Source organism: Heteronotia binoei, chromosome 2 (genome assembly GCF_032191835.1).
Source record: "Heteronotia binoei isolate CCM8104 ecotype False Entrance Well chromosome 2, APGP_CSIRO_Hbin_v1, whole genome shotgun sequence".
NCBI lineage: Eukaryota > Metazoa > Chordata > Lepidosauria > Squamata > Gekkonidae > Heteronotia > Heteronotia binoei.
In genome coordinates, this window is record NC_083224.1 from 161,096,230 (window position 1) to 161,118,998 (window position 22,769).

Sequence of the window (22,769 nt, forward strand, 5' to 3'; positions counted from 1 at the left end):
TATTCTGTTCTCTTTCTTTTCAGCCACACAAAAACCCTATGAGGTAGTTTGGCTGAAAGTGCGTGACTGGCCCCAAATCACTCAGTGAGCTTCCAGGAGAAAATGGGAATTTGAACCCTGGTCTCCCAGATCCTACTCTGAAACTTTAACTGCTGCACCACACTGGCTTTCATAGGGTGACTGCTGTTGAAGAGCAGCAAGTAGCTAAGCCTAGTTGAGTCACTGGGTGGTATCAAGTCACCCAACAGTTGCTTCCAGGCCTTGAGTTTCCAACCTTCAGGTGGAATCTGAAGATCTCCGAGTAGGCTTGCCAGCCTCCAGATCTGGGCAGGAGGTCCCCTGGTTTTGCAGGCTCCTCTTTGCTTCCAGCCAGCTGACCGGTGGGGAAGCCCTGCCCCAGCAGCCACTATATGCCTTTAGATCTCAGACAGGTTCAAAAGTTTGCAACTGCTTCTGTTTTGGAAAGTGTGTGTGTACCTTTAAATCTCTGTGTGACTGAAGCTTCCCCCAGGAGGGTGAGCAGAAAAAGCCATGTGTGTGTGTGAGTGTTTGTGTAAGAGAGAGAGAGACTAATTCCTCTGTTCACTTTACATTCCTTTCAGAAGCTGTTTGTGTAGTAAAAGGGATAGTAAAGAGTTAACTAGAACCTGAGTATGAGATAGAAGAAAACTCCACTCCCTAGACCTCTCTCTCCATAAATTGGTTGAAATATAATAGATTGTTACATTCAGCAACTTTGGTGAGTAAAGCTATTTATACCACTGCTCCAGGGAGATCACAAAATGTGGGCATGCAAACTGTTTGTTTTTGCTGCTGTGTGTGTGTGTGTGAGAGAGAGAGAGAATTCACGTTCATTTTAGTGGAAGTGCAACTGCTGTGGAACCATTTGAATCCAAAAAAAGAGGAGGAGGAAATGAAGATTGTATTTAGGGAAACTGCACTGCTGTATTTTTATTTATTTATTTGTAGGGAATGGGAAAGTCTCCCGGCTCCACCCGGAAAGTCTCCAGATATTTCCTGAGTTGGATCTTTCTCCCAGAATTACAACTGAACTCCAGATGAGATTGGTCCCCCTGGAGAAAATGCTTGCATTGTTGAGTGGATTCTATGACCTTATATTCAATGTTGCAATGATCTGCTAGTTCCTATGAATTCCCATCATCATTTTTTTTAAAAAACAAACCCCTACTGCTTTTCATTGTGGTGACATAAGGGAAAAGGCACCATTCCTCTTATATCACTTCAAGAAAAAGAGGCAAAGATGTACTGATTTTGACTGACAGTTTGGGATTTCACAGAACTAGTAAATCATGGCACACGATTGTTCTAATGTCATTGTGCTATAGAAGACTATTGATTGCCATTTTTAAAAAAGACCTCTGAAAAAAAATCCCCCTGTGGTGATGCAGGGGAAAAACGAAGGAAATTGGAATCTGATGGAGGCAATTTGTCACAAAATTCCCATGTGGCTGCTTCTTCTGGAAAAGGAGCAATGGCAGGGAGACAGAATGCTTACCATGTAGATGCAGCCATTTAAAGTGTGCACTTAACTGGGAATGACAGCCAACAATGTGAGCTGTCACAATTACTATTTTCAGGCAGAAACCTTAAAAAGTCTTCAGCAGACACCTAAAGGACTGAAGTTTTAGAGTTTGCGAGAAAATGTTTTAATACATAATCATTTTGATTCCTAGTTGCCTAATAATGGAAGAACACAATGAAAACATGTACTTACTAAAGCATTTTGGTTCTGGATTCCATCCAGATTTAGTGCATCTCGAACGTTGCCAGGTCTCTTTATTTGCTGGCAAGAAGCCATTGTTGCATTTAGTGTCAATGTAAGCTCCCTCCCTTTTTGGAAAGTAGTAATCTATGTAAGGCCAATAGGATCCAGATACTACTATATTCTCTCCTTCTGGGTAGTTGCAGCGTTTTGCTTTGGAAGACATGAGAGAGAAAAAGGTAAGATGAAGATAACAGTATTCCACTTCTAGATCATTTTCCTTAACATGATCAGGGCAGGAACACACATGAAAGTTGGAACCTAGGGGAAAAATAGGAAAGAGGGCTGCACTAGAGAATGACAGATAAAGCGAAGAGAAGCTAGTAAAAACAAAAATGGCCTCGGATTAATCAAGAAAGGGCTGCAGTAAGTGAATGGGGGGGGGGGGAGAGAAAAAATAATTTTAAAACAGGTCTGTGATCTGCAGGACTGTAGTTTGGACCCCACAAGTCCCGACTCAGTTAATCAACATGATGGTGAATTTCATGGACACCCAAGTGTGTGTGTCTGTGTGTGTATGAACAAATTCTATTTTGGGGATCTTTGGAGTTGTTATAGGCTGGGTACTGCTTATAATAGATTATTATTAGAACCCTAACCCAGCGTTAGAGTACATCGGTGCACTGAAAAAGACTTGCAGTAGCTTGAAAATGGGTGACTAACATGGCTAGTTTTTTGAAGGATGCCCATACTGCATTTCTTCACAACTTTAATTTACCTTCTGATTTCATACACACAGACACAGACACACTTGGGTGTCCATGAAATTCACCACCATGTTAAGTTGTGGGGTTCAAACTAAAGTCCTGCAGATCACAGACCTGTTTTAAATGATTTTTTTCTTCTTTTTTCCTCCCATTCACTTTCTGCATCCCTTTCTTAATTAAGTCAAGGCCATCTTTGCTTTTATTATTCTCTCTCCACTTTATCTGTTGTTCCCTAGTGCAGCTTTGTGCATGGGAAATGACTCCCCACTGAGGCCAAGGCAGGATTTGGCAACCCTAGTCTCCAGAAAAAGACATTGTTTCACCTTTGACTAATAATTTCCCCACCTGGACTGACATTCCCCGGCCTGTTTACCATAATTATAAAACTACTTAAGCACCTTCCAGCCATCCCCTGGTAGCTTCCCCTTCTAACAACAGAGGGCTGTCAAGCAACCGTTAGATACATTCATGCACAATATCACAAGGTCCTCCAGATCACTGTCTGTTTCTGGGAACCCTATTCAGTGTTTCCCAACAAATTGTTTTAGTTCCAGCTAATCCCATCAGAATATTGTTTTAAGGGGCAAGCACATCCATTTGAGCTGAGTTAGCATTTAGCCCTATAACTGGACAAGATCTGCCCTATTGCTGTATGTGTGTGTTTTCCTGTGTCTAAACTTATGGATGTCTTGCTCTTCTCCCAGACCTTGCCTCTTCTGGACAGGTAGAGAGAACCCATCCCAGCTTACCTTCTTGCTATTCTCTTTATTCCTCACTAGGAATAAGGCCAATTGTGTGGGGAAAAAAATACAACAGGCTCTAGAAAGAGGCTCTGGGTGAGTGCCTCCTCACCTCTGCTGTCTTCTCACCCACCCAAGTGAAGCCATTCACTCACCCCACACCTCAAGAGAAGCTGATCTCTGCCGTTTGGAGAGCAGTTGTAATTCTGAGTGATCTCCAGCCCTCTCCTGGAGATTGGTAGCAGTGGTTCCCCAGGAGAAGATGGCTGCTTTGGAGAATGGAGTCTATGGCATTGTACTTGTCTGAAGTCTCAACCCTCCTCAAACCCAGTCCCCTGACTCCTCCCCTCAAATTTTATTTTATTATTTATTTATTTCTGTTAATTTGTACTCCGCCCTTTCCCATGGTGGGCTCAGGGCAGATTCCAACATAGTAAACCATTAAAACTAATAAGCAATTTAACAGATAAAAGTAAAACAATCAAACAGTTAAAACAGACTAAAAGATTAAAATAAACAGTTAAGCCACAGCTCAGTTAGTTCAAAGCAGCATGGATGGCAGTTCAGTCACAAAAGGTGTGGACATATCGCTTAAGGCATACTTGTCCAAAAGTATCAGCTGTATCAGCCCGATCTTAGGCAATCAGTGAAGAGAGGCCAATGTAGATGGAATAATAAGATGAGGACATTCGTCCGCCTCAGCCATAGGCCTGGCGGAACAGCTCCATCTTACAGGTCTTCCGGAATGTTAACAAATCCGGTAGATCCCGCACTTCTACAGGGAGCTGATTCCACGAGGTCGGGGCCAGGGCTGAAAAAGCCCTGGCCTGGTCGAGGCAAGCCAGACATCCCTTGGGCCAGGGATGGTCAGAAGGTATTGACTGGTCAAACGCAACAACCTTCGGGGCTCATATGGGGAGAGATGGTCCTGCAGATATGCCGGTCCCAGGCTGCATAAGGCTTTAAATGCCAATACTAAAACCTTGAAGTGGATCTGGTACTCGATTGGTAGCCAGTACAGATTGCTCGCCCATACAGGTGATTCAGTCAGAAAGCGTGCTGACGCATTCTGCACCAGCTGGAGCTTCCGGATCAGCCTCAAGGGCAAGCCTGTGTAGAGCAAGTTACAGTAGTCCAACCTGCAAGTGACTGTTGCATGGATCACTGTAGCTAAGTCCCGAGGGGCCAGATAGGGTGCCAGTTGTTTGGCCTGCCGAAGATGGTAAAAGGCAGAGTGTGCAACAGCTGTGACCTGGGCCTCCATAGAAAGGGAGGCATCCAGTATCACCCCCAAGCTCCTCACCTTCTGAGCTTACACAAGAGATGCGCCATCCAGAGTGGGGAGTCGGATACCCAATTTTAGCCCCCCACGACTCATGTACAGGACCTCCGTCTTGGTTGGATTAAGCTTCAGCTGGCTCAATTGCAGCCAACCAGCCACTGCTTCCAGTGCCCTGGTTAGATGGTCTGGGGTAGAGTCTGGGTGGCCTTCCATCAACAGATAGAGCTGGGTGTCATCTGCATACTGGTAACAACCCAGCCCAAAACCTCTGGCAATCTGGGCAAGGGGGCACATATCTCCAGGAATTTGCCAATTTGAAGTTGACAACTGCTAAATCACACTGGCTGTCATAAGGGGGAGCAAGAGCAAGTAGCCAGGCCTAGTTAAGTCATGCCAGTAGGGTGGCATCAAGTCATCTTGAGGGTGCTGCCAGACCTAGGGTAGCCGACCTCCAGGTAGAGCCTGAAGATCTCTTGGGATCACAACTGAACTCCAGACAACAGATCTCTCTCCCATTCTGGAGAAAACAGCTGTTTTGGAGGGTGGACTGTATGCCATTCTATTAATCTGAGGCCTCTCCTTTTGTCTAGCAACAGCCTCTGGCTAGAGGTGAGGCTGAGGGAAGGAGTGACATGAAAGAGCCATGGCCTGTGAGGAAATGCTCCTAGTGGGGCCAGGCCTTGCCACCTAGTCACACTACAGAGGCAGCAGTTCCCTTGGTATTTCTGCAGCCTTCAGAGGCTGCATGTGCTGGGAGGCCATCTGGGTGGGTCATTGATGGGGCAGCAGACGTCTTTTGCTGTTGACGCTTTTCATGAAGCTGCCTGACAGAGATGTCACAGACCAATTTTGCACTCACCTTACGCCGCACTCACATTCATCTTCTCAGCGTGGCTTCCTTCCGATTTCCCACTATCTTCTCCGAGGCTGCAGCAAACATCGGTATTTCTGTGCAGCAAAGAGAAACTGGTTTCTAGCAGTTTCTCTTTGCTGCGTGAAAACTCCGACACTTGCTGTAGCCCGGGGGGGGGGGGAGTGGGAAATCGGAAGGAAGCCATGCTGAGAAGACAAACGTGAGAGTGGCGTAAGGTGAGTGCGAAATCGGTCACAGAGAAGAGTTAGAGATATATCTGTCTCTGAGGTAAAATAGTTTTTATGGTTTGTTCAACATTTCTGGACCTGCAGTAGGCAGGGGAGTCAGCCAATGGGAGGGTTGAACACAACCATGATCCTAAGGATTTGAAATGCAGGATTATGTAGTTTGATACTGTCTTTCTTCATGGTCTTAATGCAGCCTTGGATCTCACTCCTTTTTTGTAACATAATTTTACAGGTGCTGTTATTTAATGACCAGATGCACCTTCCGCTGCACAGGCGAACTGCTTGTGCTTTTTGTGAAATTGACTACAGACATTCACGTTAGTAATGTAATGAGCACAGGGTGAATTGCGTTTGCAAAATTCCTTTTGTTAATGAGTGAAAGGTTTTATTTATATTATATTGTAAGTATTGTGTATTCAGTTCCAGGAAATTCAGTAATTTTGTCAGATGAAGGACGCTACTGAAATTGAATCCGACGAAGACGGAGGTTCTCTACCTGGGTCGGGGCGGTCCGGGGAGAGAGATCCAGCTGCCGACCCTTGACGGGGTGCCACTAATACCGGTCCCCAAGGTCAAGAGCTTAGGCGTGCTCCTTGAGTCCTCCCTTACAATGGAGGCTCAGGTGGCAGCCACTGTTAGATCTGCCTTTTTCCATCTTCGGCAAGCACGGCAGCTGGCCCCTTACCTGGACCGCAGCGACCTAGCGATGGTAATCCATGCTACAGTCACCTCAAGAATAGATCACTGTAATGCTCTCTACATGGGGCTATCCCTGACGCTAACCCGGAGACTACAACTAGTGCAGAACGCTGCGGCACGGCTGTTAATGGGGCTACCACGACGGGAGCACATTCGGCCAGTGCTGAGAGAGCCTGTTGTGTTCCGAGTTCGCTTCAAGGTGTTGGTACTAACCTTTAAAGCCCTTTATGGTCAGGGACCGGCCTATCTATGGGACCGCCTTTCCCCATATATCCCCCAGAGAGCACTGAGATCAGGGACAAAAAATCTGTTGTCTGCCCCTGGCCCAAAAGAAGCCAGGCTATGCGCAACAAGATCTAGGGCCTTCTCGGTGGCAGCACCAGAACTCTGGAACACCCTCCCAGAAGCTATAAGGGCCCTGCGGGATTTGTCGGCGTTCCGCAGGGCCTGTAAGACCGAACTGTTTAGACAGGCTTTTCTGGTTGACTGAAAATGGGCTACCACCGGACATCCTACAGAAGCTGGTGGTCATAGTCAGAACCTAATACCACCAGACTGGATTGAGATAGCGTAATAGTTTTAAACTGATAAATGTATTATGGTTTTATATGTTTTATGGAATTGACTGTTTTTATGATACTGTAAGCCGCCCGGAGTCCGCTTGCGGAGAGGGTGGGATATAAATGTAAAGTAATAAATAAATAATAAATAAATAACTGAAACACACCTACACTACCTAGGAAACATGTCACTTTCTTATTCAAGAGAAATGCTAGCACTTTCAGAGTACTTACTTTTCTATTCAAGAGAAATGCTAGCACCTTCGGAGTACATGTGGTACCGAAGAAAATTGCCTTTTTTCATCCTGTTAGTGGACTCTATAAATATGTACTAGCAATAGACTTGTAATTGATTATATGTATTACTTTGCAAATTTGTAATCTTATGTTCTATCATAAATGTAAAATAAGTTTCAATCTATTGAGTTTTGATGGTTTTTGACCTTTGGTATAACGGTACTGTGTGAAGAAATCACAATAGTAATTAGCAATTGTTGGCACAGTTATCTCCAGGCTCTCAACCTCACCATGTTTTTCCCTTATTTTGCCAAATTTCCAGGTGAGGGCTGGAGATCACTCAGAATTAAAACTGTTCCCCAGATGACAGACATCTTCCTTCAGGTGTGCGGAGGAAGCACACACTTTCACTTGTGTGGGTGGAAGACAGCAAGGGGGGGTGCACTCACCCAGAGCCTCTTTCTAGAGCCCACTGTATTTTTCTTCACAAAGGGCCTTATTACTGGTACCTAATAAATGCCTAATGAAGGTTTTACAGATGATGAATCAAAAATCTGGAAAGTTTGATTTTATTCTGTACCTTTCCTTTTTCTAATTTTAAATTGTCTTGATTGTATGTAGGGTATCTCCCTTTTCCTATCACTATTATGTATGTGCCCTGCTCTTCATATTAGGTGAGCAGAAAGATTTATTTTTGTTGAAACAACGTATGCATGGACATTAAATAGTTTTTTTAAAAAGAACTCTCTGGCAGGATCAAGGTGGTAAATGGCAGCAGTCTTGCTAATGACACATCCTTTTCTCTGGAAGATATTTGCAGAAAAATAGACAGAAATTAGTGGAGGTATGTGTGGGTTTGGGAAAATGGAAGCTGGATGAAGAACAGCCAGAAGTTAGGGGTGCAAAGGAAGCAACTTTTACTCTGTGAAAGGAAACAGGCCACAGCAAGGACGGATGAGAAATGCAGAGTTTTCAGTGGAGAGATAAGGAATTTTTATTGTCCATCAGTCTCCACAAGAGTAGAAAATACAAAAAGGGTTTTAAAAAAATCCATGGTTGACTGGGGTTTTGCTTGGATGCTGCTTGGCTGCCATTTTAGGAATCAGAGTGGAAAAAAATTGAATGTGTACTGAGAAGCACTTACTTTAGGTCTATGTGAAATTGACTCTTTTCATCCTATTCACTTGAAACTTGGGGGTCTTTGGTTGTGCACAAAAACATTTACCTCAAACCACAATTTAAGAAGGATATAGAAAAGCTGGAATGCGTCCAGAGGAGGGCAACAAACATGGTGAGGGGTCTGGAGACCAAGTCGTATGAGGAGAGGTTGAAGAAGCTGGGTATGTTTAGCTTGGAGAGGAGACAACTGAAAGGTGATATGATCACCATCTTCAAGTACTTGAAGGGCTATCATATAAAGGATGGTGTGGAGTTGTTTTCTGTTGCCCCAGGAGGCTGGATCAGAATATAGGTTGAAATTAAATTAAAAGGGTTTTTGGCTAAACATTAGGAAGAACTTCATGATAGAGTAACCACTTCCTCAGGAGGTGGTAGACTCTCATTCTTTGGAAGTTTTAAAGTGAGGCTAGATGGCCATCTGACAGCAATGCTGATCCTGTGAACTTAGGCAGATCATGAGAGGGAGGGCAGGAAGGGGTGCTTAGTTCTCATGGCCCTTTCTTACATGCCCAGGGAAATGCTAACTGCCATGTTCAGTTCAGGAAGCAATTTTGCTCCAGGGCAGTTTAGTCAGGAATCCTGGAGGGGGGGGGGGTTGGCCATCTTTGCATGGAGCAGGGGTCACTAGAGGTGTTTGAGTGAGGAAGTGTGAATTTCCTGCATTGTATAGGGGATTGGACTAGATCAGGAGTGGCCAGACTGCAGCTCGGGAGCCACATGTGGCTCTTTCACACATATTGTACAGCTCCCAGAGACTAAGGAGGAATTTAATGCTGGTTTACTCAGAAGTAAGCATGCATTGCATAGGGACCTCAGTCAGCCTCTGAGTGCTGATCCATAGGTAGGCGACTATTTCCTCCATGTGTAGACTGGAAAAGGAGGGGGAGAGAGTGCAAAAGCTGAGGGAGCCACTGGAAGCAGGGACGGAATTATAGAGGGCTGTGCAGGGTTCCCTCTTAGTTCCATATCTCTTGTAGGAGCTGTATTTACTAACCTTGGTGTCAAGGCAAAGAGAGATGTATAATAATGCAAATGGTGGTCAGTGATTTATATAGTACAGGGGTGGCCAAGCTGCAGCTCAGGAGCCACATGTGACTCTTTCACACATATTGTGTGGCTTTCCAAGCCCCCACTGCCCTGTTGGCTGACTTGGAGAAGTCATTTGTCTCTTTAAATCACTTCTTCAAGCCAAACCAGTTGATGGCTTGGAGAATGCATTTAAAGTGAAAGTTGCTTTCTTTCCACCTCTCCCTCCTTCCTCCCTTCACCATCTATTTTCTTTCTTTCTTTCTTTCTTTCTTTCTTTCTTTCTTTCTTTCTTTCTTTCTTTCTTTCTTTCTTTCTTTCTTTCTTTCTTTCTTTCTTTCTTTCTTTCTTTCTTTCTTTCTTGCCTGCCTGCCTGCCTGCCTGCCTGCCAGTTTGGTGTAGAGGTTAACTGTGTGAACTCTTATCGGGGAGATCTGGGCTTGATTCCCCACTCCTCCACTTGCAGCTGCTGGAATGGGTCAGTCATAGATCTCACAGAGTTGTCCTTGAAAGGGCAGCTTCTGTGAGAGCTCTCTCAGACCCATCTACCTTACAGGGTGTCTGTTGTGGGCGATAAAGGTAAAGGAGATTGTAAGCTGCTCTGAGACTCTGATTCAGAGAGGGCAGGATATAAATCAATAGCCTTCCTTCCTTCCTTCCTTCCTTCCTTCCTTCCTTCCTTCCTTCCTTCCTTCCTTCCTTCCTTCTCTCAAGCATCTGACATTCATGTCTTGCAGTTCTCAAACATCTGATATTTGTTCGATGTGGCTCTTAGGTTAAGCAAGTTTGGTCACTGCTAGACTAGATGATCTGGAGGTCCATTCCAACTCTATGATTCTATTCTATAAAAACCTTTATTTTCCAACAGAAATAATATCCCCAGATACTGAAACCACCAAATTTTGTAATGGTAAAGTCCCACACAAAAATGAGCAATTGTGGGGAAAATAATTATAATGAAATTATAATGAAATTATAATGAAATAATTATAATAATTATAATGAAATTTTTCTAGACACATACTCTAACTTTAGTGAGCAGAGTAAGTAGCAGAAACAAATCCCATAGGTCTCTGTAACCACCTCTGTGACAGAAGGATTCTTGTAAAAGATTAAATTCCTAGTGATATGTAGTCCTTCATTTCATACCCATTCTGTTCTATGTACTATAAGGTTGGGCACTGATTTTATGAATCATACAATGGTCTGAGCCAACCTAAAATTCACCATTCAGCTTTTGACTTTGAAGAGATCACTGCAAGGGTAAAAACTACTTACAGACACATTTTGGTTGTGGTAGCCAGCCATCCTTAGTGCACTTGGAAGTTTTTTGCCGGCGTTCAGGCTCATAGCCAGGATTACACTGTATCTCGATTGTGTCTTCATTTGAGTGCAGTTGGCGCTGAGGACTGACACTGCCATTATTTACTTCTGGATGTGAGCATACAATTTCTGTGGAGGAACAGATGTTTAGCCAAGAGGAGTCTGGCAAAAAAATTCACTGTTTGGCTCTCATTAGTCATCATAGTATCACCAACACTAGGTAACATCTGATACGTAAATGGATTTTTACTTCTCTTCAGATATTGGCTGAGATTAGAGTAGTGTGTGTATGACAGTTAGTGTATAAATTAATATTTATCAGGAAAGGTTGAAGATGCAGGGTGTCTTTAGACAAGTTAAGTTGAGAGAACAGGAATATGCTGCTAGTTTTCAAATATTTAAATGGTTCTCAAAAAGTACAGATCTTCATTTGGACTTTAGTTAAAAACCAAAGCAAATAGGCCTGATTTTTTAATATATTCCAACTAAACCAAATTAAAAAATTAACACCATTCAGAAATAATTGGAAAAGGAATTTAATCCTTAATACAATTCTCCTCAAGCAAGCAATCCATCAGGATCAAACCCTTTCCACCCCCTTTAAGCCTCAGAATGTGAGGAGAGGGTTTTTTTTTTTTTACTTGGGTCCTCCTTCTCCTTTCTCCTCTGAAATTCCTCCTGAGATTCCTTCTCTTTTTCAGTGGTGTAAACAGGCCAGGTAGGGTTTCTCTGACTTCTTCCTCTCCTATTTCCAGTCTCTGGTAGCCCCAAAGCCTTGCAAAACTTTTCTCCCACATTCAAACCAGGGGAAGAGGTTGAGAGGTACCCCCTGAAGGTTTGAGGCTCTATTCCCTCCAAACAACTGCTCTGGGCCACCATCTGGCTGCTGCGGCCTGTCCCCAGAGACTTGCTACTTAATGCAAGGATTGGCGCCAGTTGTAGTTTTGTCACATTTGGCATTGGTGGAGTCCTGGCATTTGTTGAGCTCTTAGCTCTCTGGAATGTGAGAGCCACATCCTGTGCCTGTGGGGTCTCTGTGATCTGCAGCAGTATTTTAAAAGTGGCAGCATTTTTAATAAAAACAATTTAACAAATAAAAATTAGCAATTTACCACTCCTATGAATCACAGCTCACTTTTAAATTGATTACAAGTAAAATTTATCTTTACTGGAGTTGTCAAAATTACCAGACAATTTTCACAAAAGATTTATACTATAAAATTTGAAAATGGATCCTGTGTAGTTGAGACAAAATAATAGGGGACAATCTATGTAAAGAAAATATTGTAGAACTAAGTCTTTTTGAAAGTATTCCTATGCAAAATAATACCAGAACGTATTGTGTTTTTTTTTCCCTTCCCTATCCCTTTTCCTTCTTAAAACCAATAAAACTTTTTGAAAAACCCCCTTAAACTGATTACAAGTTTAATTGATGAACTCAATCTAATTGTCTATGTGTTACATCCCTAGAAAATAGAACCATACAAACCTGTACACTCAAGCCTTGTATTCCATCCATTCTCACTGCATATTGCAGTAGGTCTGTCAACAGGCTTATATCCACTGTAACACTGAAACTGTAACTCATCACCATCCCTGTAAACATTCTTTAGTGAAGTTATGTAGCCATTTGGGATCTTTCCTGCTTGGCAGATTATTGCTATTGAAAAAAATATAAAGAAAATGCTTATTTGCTATTGATAGCTGGCAGCAATCAGAGATACTTCTCCAGCTCAGGCAGGAATGTACTCGGTTTCATGTCACCATAATTCTGAAGTTTGTGATTCACAGACTCAGAATGTGAAGTGTGGTTGTGGTTTTACCATTAAGTTTCTGGCAATTCATTGAGCTATGTATGTTATTTTTGGTTTGTTATAGGAAGTTGACTCCCTTCCTTGATCTCTTCTCCATGACTTGAGATCCCTTAACTTTATTTGAATCTCTGACGATGGCTGACTTCATTCTAAGTTTGTTGTCAGCCATTCCTTCTAAGTTTTAGACTTTCTTTTGAAGCTGCCATGAGCCACAAGGAAGGTATGTGGCATATGTGTTTCAATGAATAATAAATAAATAAGAGATAGAATACCATCATGCCCTACTCTGTTATATTTAGTGCATTTCCTGAACCCCCTAGACAATCTGTGATGATAATGATCAAAACAGGAATAATATGGAGATGATTTAAGAATGGCCTACATTGCAGGATCGATCTAAAGATTACAAAGGTAATACATGAGGTGCTGAACTACTACAGAGCACCAGTAAATTACATTTTGCTATAATCTTCTCTCCCAAGAGGGCCCTTGTGACAGTGAATTTGCATAGGTAGCTGGTAACAGAATTATCTTCTTTCTGAGTATTGGATTTCTGAATTATCAAGTGATACTGGAGCACTGCTGCTAATGTCAGACTCAGAAAGCCTTTACCTGCTCTCATGAAGTGGCATAAAAAAACCAAGTACTGAAAATAATACATTTTTTGTCCTTTGGGAGAAACGGATATTTTTAATTACTAATTCAGGTTATTTTTTAATTATTATTTTTCCTCCCCACTAGACACTATTGCCCTGAATGTCATTACATTTTTTCCTTCCACGACATGTTCCTTCCATGATATATTTTAAATATATTTTAAATTATTTTCTATACCCTATTTTATTCCAGCTGCTGTTGATTAGCCCTCCACTTTGCATGACCCACAGTATGTAAAGTATTTCAAATTTTTTAAAAAGATGTTCATATTGCTTGTTCTGTCGATATTTATTGCCTTTCTGCAGAAGCACGACAGCATTCCTGGAGTTTTAACAGTTTTATGTAGCTATATTTTCTTCCAAGGAATCAGGGCCTTTGCATGTTCATGATGTGCAGTACTAAGGGGTGAATGTGGTGTGGACAAACCTATAACTTCTTCTTGTAGAAGTAGAATCAAACTTTCTCCTGGGGTCATTTATCTGTTTGCATACCCAATTTGCCCCCTCTCTCTCCTATAATACTAGAACTTCAGGACATAAATGAAATTGATGAGTAGCCTTTTCAGGACAGACCAAAGGCAGGTTGATCACACAACATGTAATTAACACATAATAGATGTACATGGCTTTGGATGGCTTTACAAGCTTAAGCCAATTCATGGAAAACAGGACTATAAATGACTACTAGCCATGACAACTAGCAACTGAAACCTCTGAGGTCAAAGAGCATATCCTTTAGGGGGCACCTGGTAGGCTGATTTTGGGAACTAGATGCTGGACAAGATTTTTATCTCATTCAGCAGACATGGGTCTTTGAATGTATCTACAACAGTCACAAGAATTAAGAGCCAGGGAAAAACCCTGGTATTATTAAAGTCTGTCTCCCTCTTCAAGTTTTGCAAGCATGATAGTGTACAGGCTGCACAAGTAGATGTAAAAATACCTAGAGTCACTTGAAGCATGCGAGCTGCTGTCAGATCCAACACCAGCAAGTTTATATCTAAAGGTCAGCTTAGATGGAACAGTTCAGTGGTGCAGCAGTTGAGTTCAACGCCAAGAAAGCTCTGAGACCAGGGTAAATGGAAGGGAGGATTTCTTTTGTTCTCACCTTCGCATGTTGGTACGCCTGCATTCCACTGTCCCCCATCTGCACAAACAATTTGTTTGGAGCCCACAATTCTGAATTTTGGATTGCATTCAAATCGTAATGCCTGTCCAAATATAAAATCTTGGTCCAGCCCAAGTATTCCAGTCATAACAATCCTGCCATTTTCTGGTGGCTGTACTGGGAAGCATTTCTTTACTGTAAAACAAGTAACAATGTTGTAGAATGGTTTATCAAGTCATGGTTAAAAGTTCAGCAAAAACAAGTAAATAAACAAAAAATCCAAGATGCATCATGGAGTCATTGCAAATGGACAAAAAGGAGATCAGTTCAACAATGCCACCTTAGTCCGGTGGAAAAGTTGCTGCATGTATGGAGCAGACCTTTGATGCTAAACCTGCTGGGGCAGAGCAAAGAGTTACATAGAAGACTTGATAGGAAGCCTCATGAAGTAATCAACTATACATCATGTATTTCAGAGCTGAGCATTATCAGAATAGTATTCTGTATACAGATCTAAATTATGGAATTTTTAACCAAAGATTAGATGGCTTTTTAAAAAAGGATTATTAAAATTCATGGAGGTCTATCTTATGAGCCACAATAACTAAAATAGGTCATGTATGAAGGCAGTAAACTGTTAAATGACATATGTGGGCATCGCCCTGGAGATTTACAACTGGCTCTACATATTGAAAGGTACATAGGCTTTTTCCAAGGCGGTCAATGACTAGTGCTTAGGTGAAGACATTCCAAGTCTAAGACAACAGGATAAGGAAGGATAAAAGTAAGGTTGCCTTGCAACCAGCAGGAGAGGAAGAAGAGGAAGGTATATCCCCAAAGGGCATTAAGAACTGCTGATAAGAATCTTCTGGTAATCCCCGGCCCAAAAGTTATCTGGCTGGCCTCAACCAGGGCCAGGGCCTTCTGTGCCCTGGCCCCAGCCTAGTAGAACTCTCTGCCAAATGACATCCCTGCTCTGTCTGATCTGCTAATGATTTGCAGGGCATGTAAGGCAGAGATGTTCTGCCAGACCTATGGTTGAGGCCAGCGATGGTTTGTTGCATCTGCCTGGCACCCCTCACCCCCAATGATTGAATACTTGCACTGCCAACTTGTTTTAAAGTGTTGAATGCTCTGAATATTTTGAATATTGTTTTATTATTTTAACTTTGAAAATATTGTATTAAATCTAATTGTTGTAAACCAACCTGAACTCCTCACAAGAAAGGACGGGCTGTTAAAAAACTAATTAAATGAATGAATAAATGAATAAATGAACGAGTGATTGAATGAGAGAGCCCACTGTCCCTAATGTTGTAATGTCACTTCCATGAAAAACCTGGATGTAACATCACAACTCTCTAAGAATCATAAGAAAGTCTATTCCTAGAGAGGAATGGTATGCTTCTGGGTTTTCCCTGGAAGTGGTCATACAGTTGAGCCAGCGGCCAGTTTTAATTTTTCTCCCTAGGCTGCTCTGAGCAGTGGCAAGAAATGGGGTCTTGACAGTTCTAAGAAAAAGTAATCGTTAGCCCACGTGACAGTCCTCTCCCAGATGAGCAGCTTTGGGACCTTTTCTAATACAAGAAACAGTGGTTCACGGGCAAGCATAAAATAAAATGGGAAAAACACTTGGATCCAGCCAAGCACTGCATGAAGACAATTCTGTACTGGATTGCCAGTCTCCAGGTAGGAAAGAAAAAAAAAAAAAAAAAACCTAGGTTTCCGTGACCAACCAGTCTAAAAAAAGTCACAAATAATGTGAATACATAAAGATATTCAATTTAGAAAATATAATCTCTTATTAATGAAATTTCCATAAAAAGGTATCCTAACCCCCCCCCCCCCAAATCAGTCCAAAATAGTATTCAAACAATTCAGAAGGGAGTCCACAGTTCATATCAACCTGAATAAACAATCTTCAGTGTTCCTTGGGTACAGCATTCATAACAACAAGACAGTACTCAGCTCTCCTTGTTTCACTTTTGCTTTTTCCAGTTTACACCTATAGCGTTTAGACCATGGCATACAAGCACAGCTAACTCTCCAATGCAGTAGTCAAAAGTGAAGTAGTCAAAAGGCAAGACATTGGCATAATATGCTTGAAAGCCCACTGACCTTCACAGTGTGGGACATCATTGCTCCACCCATCTGCTCGACAATCTCGGTAATTTGTCTGGCTGAGCATCTGATATCTAAAAGTTTAAGGAAGAAAAAGTAAAATCCTGACATGCCAAAAGCTGCCACATGTTAAAAGCTCTCTGTAATAATAATTTGAAATATGTTGCAATTCAAAGTATCACTACAAGAAAAAAAATGCAATTTCAACTGCAATGAATTATTTCCCAGCGTCACTCAGCAATCTCCCTTGTGTTGCATATGATGACAAAACAAATGACAACGGAAAGGGTTGAGATCCAAGACATGTCATATATTGCATAGAAGGAATTTTGCACAGACAAAAAAGTATTTTCTTTTTTTTTTCTGGCTGGTGATCCTTGAGCTGTAATGGGCTGCTTACCAAGCTGATTCAAGGTTCAGGAGGAGTTTGTAGGACCAGTCCTTGTGGATTGCTTTTGAAGAGGGTAGAGGGCTTAGAAACTCCAGCACACACATGGAGCTCACCCTTGCGGCCTTCTGGATCGTAAGCCACAATGTTTGCTAGCTGATCAGAAATGTCAACGAAAACCACCTTGCTCAACTGCACTGAACATTGCATTAACATCTTTGTCTGCAAGAAGTTTATAACACCCCTGTGATGCTGATACAGGGAGCAGTAGACTCCTTGCAGGAAGGTCACCTATTTGCATGACAAGCATTGCCTTCATTCCCATGGAACCATTTCTTTCAATGAGAGACCACCATTGGAATAGGACTAAACCTGAATCTCGAGCATAAGGTCTACAGCCACTGAGATTCAAGTCTATGAGTCTGCATAGCCACACTCCTTCATCAGCATGGTACCATCCCGGGTTGTACTTTCTTGGTTATACTAAAGGTTCCCAAAACATGGGCACTAACTTTATGTTTCAATAGATTTTGTACTTATAGGAGTGGGGGACTTGAATGGGGTTATCTCATTTTCCCCTACCCCTCTATTTCATCTCTCCCTTCCTTGGAAGCCATCCATCAAGCAACCTACCTCTATCTGCCCCCCATTTGCAGCTTTGCCTCCCCCCCCCCGCAGCCTCTATCCAGGAAAACAAAGGCTCAGTCACATGGTGGCCCTGCAGGGGGGCAACACACTTTCCCCTTCATTCGCATCTCTACATTATTTCCTCTTTCCATTGTTCTGGTATATCCTGTCTCTTTCCTGCCTCATTACCACCCACCCACCAGCCTACATTTTATTTGTCCACCTATATTTATTATTTAGTTGCTTCATTTTTATTCCACCTATGTCCAAAACAGAGCCCAACGCAGCTTACATCATTCTTATCTCCTCCATTTTATCTACACAGCAGCCCTTTGAGGTAAGTTAGGTTCAGAATGTGACATTGCCCCAAAGTCACCCAGTCAGCTTCCAGTGTAGAGTGGGGATTCGAACTTGGGCCCTCTCATATCCTAGTCCAAAACTCCAGCCACCATACCACACTGGCTTTCATGGTGTTGAACAGTAGTAAGCAAGCAGGCCTGGATGAGTGAAGTAAGTCAGGTTGTAGCAAGTCACCCAGTGACTGGCTGCCTGGCTTAGCCTGAAGAGACAACCTTCAAAGGCCAAAAAGTTGCCATGGGATAGGCTGTTCCCCCATTTCTGCATTTCCTGACCAAAGTTTTGACAATAATATTGTGGTTGCCCAGCAAATGGCCACTGATGCCTTCTATTTCTCAAAGCTGCAGGCAGTCCTTCTATCATGGGTGGGAGGGATTTCTTTGCAAGCCTAAGGCATTTTTACAGACAGAATTTGAGTCTAATCTGCATCAGAGACAGTGCCGGCCCTAGAGCCTTTTGCGCCGTAGGCAAAACTAATGACTTGCATGCCTCTCTTCATCACCACACCAGAGAAGAGGATTAAAGTTCAAATCCCCTTCTCTAGAGTCATGCTGCAGCGGTGGCCTGATCATTCTATCCTATTGGCCCTTAGAAAATAATGGAGTCCATTCTATCCTGTGGCCCATGGGACAGAATGGAGTCCATTCTTTTCTATGGGCCCACAGGATAGAATGGACTCTGTGGGCTCACGGGACAGAATGGAGGGGTCAGGCTGCTGTTGCGGCACAATGCTAGAAAAGGGAATTTAAAGGGGGTGCAAAAGCAGGTAGAAAGCACAGGGGAGGGGAAAGATCCTCTCCCTGCTTTTGCATCCCAATTTGGCACACCCAGTCCATCAGCTTCCTAGGCAACAGCCTAGTTTGCCTAGTGGCAGGGCCAGCCCTGATCAGAGAATGCAAACATTTGTTTCCAACAAGCCATAACTCCTGTTTATGAGGAACCAAAAATGGAAAGGGGAGAGAGGTCCCAGTACAAAAGCAAACACGAAAGAAACTGTACTGTAAAGACCTTTGCAAGATGTGAACAAATTTATAACCACGCAGAAATATAATGCATATATATAATTTTCATGTGGATTTTTTAAATATATATATATATATATTTAAAAATTATCAGAATATATATATATATATATATATATATATAAAATCTGATGCAGATAAGACCCAAATTCTGTCTGGTATGTCTTTGTTTAATAACGATAGCGTGGTAGGCTATTTTATGCTTCTTATTTAATCTTCATATTTCTATACCTCCTACATGCATTTAAGTGCAGTTGGACATTGTCACATATGGCATTATCTTGGATTTTTGTGTTTTTCACATAAAAATTATATATGCACAGTTATGCATGATTATCACTTGGTTTATGCCTTGCAGAGGTCTTTACTGTTTAGTTTCTTTTCTGTTTGCTTTTGTTCTTAAGATCTGACCACACATCATTGTGACCTTTAATTTATTTGAAATACGTAGATAGCTTTTATTTTATCATCCACACACTTCACCGTGTGAACACACTATTTTTGCAATGGTAAGAAAAACAGTGCTGACATCTGACTTTTTTTTTTTAGTTCAACTGTTCTAAGAATACAACTGATATGAAAAACAACAGTTACCCTGGATCACACTGGTACACAACACGAGAGCCAAAGACAAATTCATCTTCATTAATGAGTTCAAAAGAACCAAACTGGATATCTCCAGGATTCCCGCAAGACCTTTCTGGAAATTAAAAAAAGGAAAATATATTGTATCATAATGTTTATGGATAAGAACAGTAGTTTGGAGTCAAATAACTGTATTTATTTATTTCATTAATACACATTTCTCCCAATAGGAACAAAAAGTGTCTTACAATGTTGTCCTGTTCTCCATTTTATCTTCACAACAACCCTCTGAGGTAGGTTCCACTGAGATTTTGTGACAGGCCCAAGTTTATACAGCAAGCTTCACGACAGAGTCTCCAGATCCTGATCTGATACTCTAACCATACATCATGATCTCTCTCTCAAGATGATATGGAACAAGAAGGGCTGGTGTTGCCAGGTCCGATTGTTGCACCAGTGGGGAGGGACTTTCTAGGCATGGGAAGAACATTTCAATGTGCATACTTAAGCAGAAAGTGATGTAGGCACATCAGGGATGTCAGGGAAGGGGCACTCTGGGTTTTGGGCAAAATATGGTAGAATTCACTTCAAATAATGGAGTTTTACCCAAAACCCAGAGTGTCACACCTAACATTCCCAATGTGCCTACATCACTTCCAGTTTTCATAGGCACTTTGCAATGTTTTCTGGTTTCCTGGTAGTAAGAGGGGGTGATTTGGGGGGCACCCGAAAGTGGGAGACCCCCCCCCCTTCACAGGGAAGTCTGGCAACCCTAAGGGGCACCCTGAGGGCGTGTAGCAGAATCTCATATTCCCTCCCCCTTTATTTCCTCTTTCCTTTCCCTGAAAGTTCCCATGGCCTCTCCCGTTTTCCTGCTTCCTTTTCTTCTTCTCACCTACCAGCCAACTTGTCTTGATCTGCCCCTCTGCTACATCTTTCCTTCCTTTCCCCCCTGGGCAGCCTGTGCCTGGGAAAACAATTGTCCAGTTGTGCAGTGCAATCTGTTGGCTCCTCAGTTCTCCTTTCCATATTCCTCTTTCCCTTCGCCTGAAAAATCCCATATCCTAAACTTTGCTTCATTCTTTTCTTCCCATTCACCCATCCATCAACCTTTTCCCACTTATATCCAGATATAATTATTTATTTCATTTATACCCCACTTTTCTCCACAATGGGATCCTGATGTGGCTTAAATCATTTATTTATCTTTATCTTTACAACAAGCCTGCAGGTGAGGTTAGGCTGACTGTGTGTGACTGGCCCAAGGTCACCCAAGAACATAATGGTAAAATTGATATTTGAATCTGGATCTCCCAGATGGCAATCTGAAACTCTAGCCACTACATCACACTGGATTTTGTAGCACGGACACTGCTGAACAGTAGCAAGCAGCTGCACTTGGGTCAGCCATGCATGTCAGGTGATAACAAGTTACCCTTGTGGTTGCTGGTCCTCCCTCAAAGGCATAGATGTAAACTATGCAGGGGCTCAGGGGCTTGAGCCCTCCCGGGATTTTCCAGGGGAGAATGAGCCCCCTTCATGCAACCAACACAGGACTTCGGGGCTTCCAATTTAAATTTTCAAGGAGGAGAGATCATTATCTTCTAAGACATGAATGGGGTGGTAGAGTCTATGTGTGATTTTCCCTCTGGGCTGCAAAGAAGTTAGTGGTGTAATGACTTTACAACCTCAGCTTCTTAGAAATGCTAATTGAGCTAAAACAGAATAAAACTTTGTCTTAAAGGTATTACTGGACTCACTTTGTTCAACTAGTTAATGATTGCAGACAAAATTGGGGGGAGGAATAACGCTGTATTGCTATGTTGCATACATATTGCTATAGTATTTGGGGGTTCTTTTGGCAGATAGATATTTTGTGTCTTCTTCAAGCCTGTGATTGTTTACATTCATTTAAGTGGATGCTGAACCAGATAATTTTGAAAATTAATGGTCCCAGCAAACCATTTTTTCTTCTTCTCAAAATGACTACACTCTTAAAGACTTGGTCAAGTAGGTATATATTGACAATTGCTCACCACCTAGGCATAGGGTTGCCAATCCCCAGTTGGCGGCAGGGGATCCCCCAGTTTGGAGGCTCTCCCCCTGCTTCAGGGTCATCAGAAAACAGCAGGGGGAAGGGAAATGTCTGCTGGACACTCCATTATTCCCTATGGAGATCGATTCCCATAGGGTATAATCTGTGGGTATCGGGAGCTCTGGAGGGGCTGGTTTTTGAAGTAGATGAACCAAATTTTCATCATAGCATCCAGTGCCTCTCTTCAAAACACCATCCAAGTTTCAAAAACATTGGACCAGGGGATCCAATTCTATGAGCACATGATATGTATATTTGCAGATCTTAAAGTGACTATTCTAAAAGTGAATTTCAAAAACAGGACACAGCAAGAGACCTCTGAGATACCACTATAACCACTGGCCAACTCCCACCTTTTCCTGGGTTTGGTTCGGTCCATGGGCATTGTTGTGGGGGGGGGTGCTCCCTAAATTTATGGGGACGGAGCTTCTCCATAAATTCATAGGTAGTGATAATGGAGGCCCCTCCCTGTGATGTCACTGGCTCCTCTCTATGATGTCACTGGATCAAATGCCACTGGCTGGGCCCCAGCCCCACCGCCCCCAGGAAATTGAAGTCTATGCCCCTGCTCAAAGGCCAAACAGCCCAGGAAAGGATGTTTCATCTGCCTTTTACTCAGACCTCGGATTCAGTGGGAGTTCACAGGAATGCAGCTTCTGAACCTTTCTGAGAGTTCCACCTCCTTCTGAGAGTTCCACTTCCTTGTCCATTGAATAGTAGGTGCAGCTGCATAACAACCCCTGGATGAGCTCCACCATGTATTTTTCTACAAAATGACCCCTGCTTTTACTGACAGAAACTAAGCCTTGAAGGCCAGCAATACTGTGGTGATTGCCTGATACTGGCACAACTGAGGGTATTTTTTTCTTAAAGCTACAGGAGCTGCTTCTATTATGGGGAGGTGATTAAGCCCCCAGATTTTTCTGCAAATCTGGGTTTTTTCAGATTTATACAAAAATCTGTTTTGTCTGTTCATGCCTCATATCTCTAGATTTAAATATCCACAGATTTTACTATGTTGGGAATTATATATATTGATGATGATGAGCAGCTGCTGCTAAGAACACAGTCCAGTCTGGGTCTCAATAGCAATTAAAAAAAGGCACGCCATCATCCTGAGTTTTCTCATCCTGCAGTTCTTCATTGGGTGCCTCCTGCCTCAGAGGGTGTCTGTTGTGGGGAGAGGAAAGGAAGGAGATTGTAAATTGCTCTGAGACTCCGAGTGAAGAGCGGGGTATAAATCCAATCTCCTCCTCCTCTGTGTATCTGCATGCTTTACAAGTGCCATCTTCAGCTAAGTTGCACCCTTTCCAGTCCATTGAAGAATGATGCAACTCTTCTTAGGAAAGCATTGTAAAT

The 22,769-nt window shown here is 42.5% G+C and overlaps 1 protein-coding gene across 2 annotated transcripts in view; it reads right to left on the bottom strand.

Moving 5' to 3' along the window:
* Positions 1 to 22,769, bottom strand: part of CFH (complement factor H) — an 83,664-nt gene that overhangs the window by 49,248 nt on the left and 11,647 nt on the right. For both annotated transcript variants that reach the window (XM_060232363.1, XM_060232362.1), the window contains exons 3-8: positions 19,325 to 19,430; positions 16,334 to 16,410; positions 14,216 to 14,410; positions 12,127 to 12,297; positions 10,593 to 10,766; positions 1,736 to 1,936 (exon numbers count right to left, since the gene is read on the bottom strand). In XM_060232363.1, the coding sequence (XP_060088346.1) occupies positions 1,736 to 1,936; positions 10,593 to 10,766; positions 12,127 to 12,297; positions 14,216 to 14,410; positions 16,334 to 16,410; positions 19,325 to 19,430 (924 nt within the window). The remainder of the gene's footprint in view (positions 1 to 1,735; positions 1,937 to 10,592; positions 10,767 to 12,126; positions 12,298 to 14,215; positions 14,411 to 16,333; positions 16,411 to 19,324; positions 19,431 to 22,769) is intronic.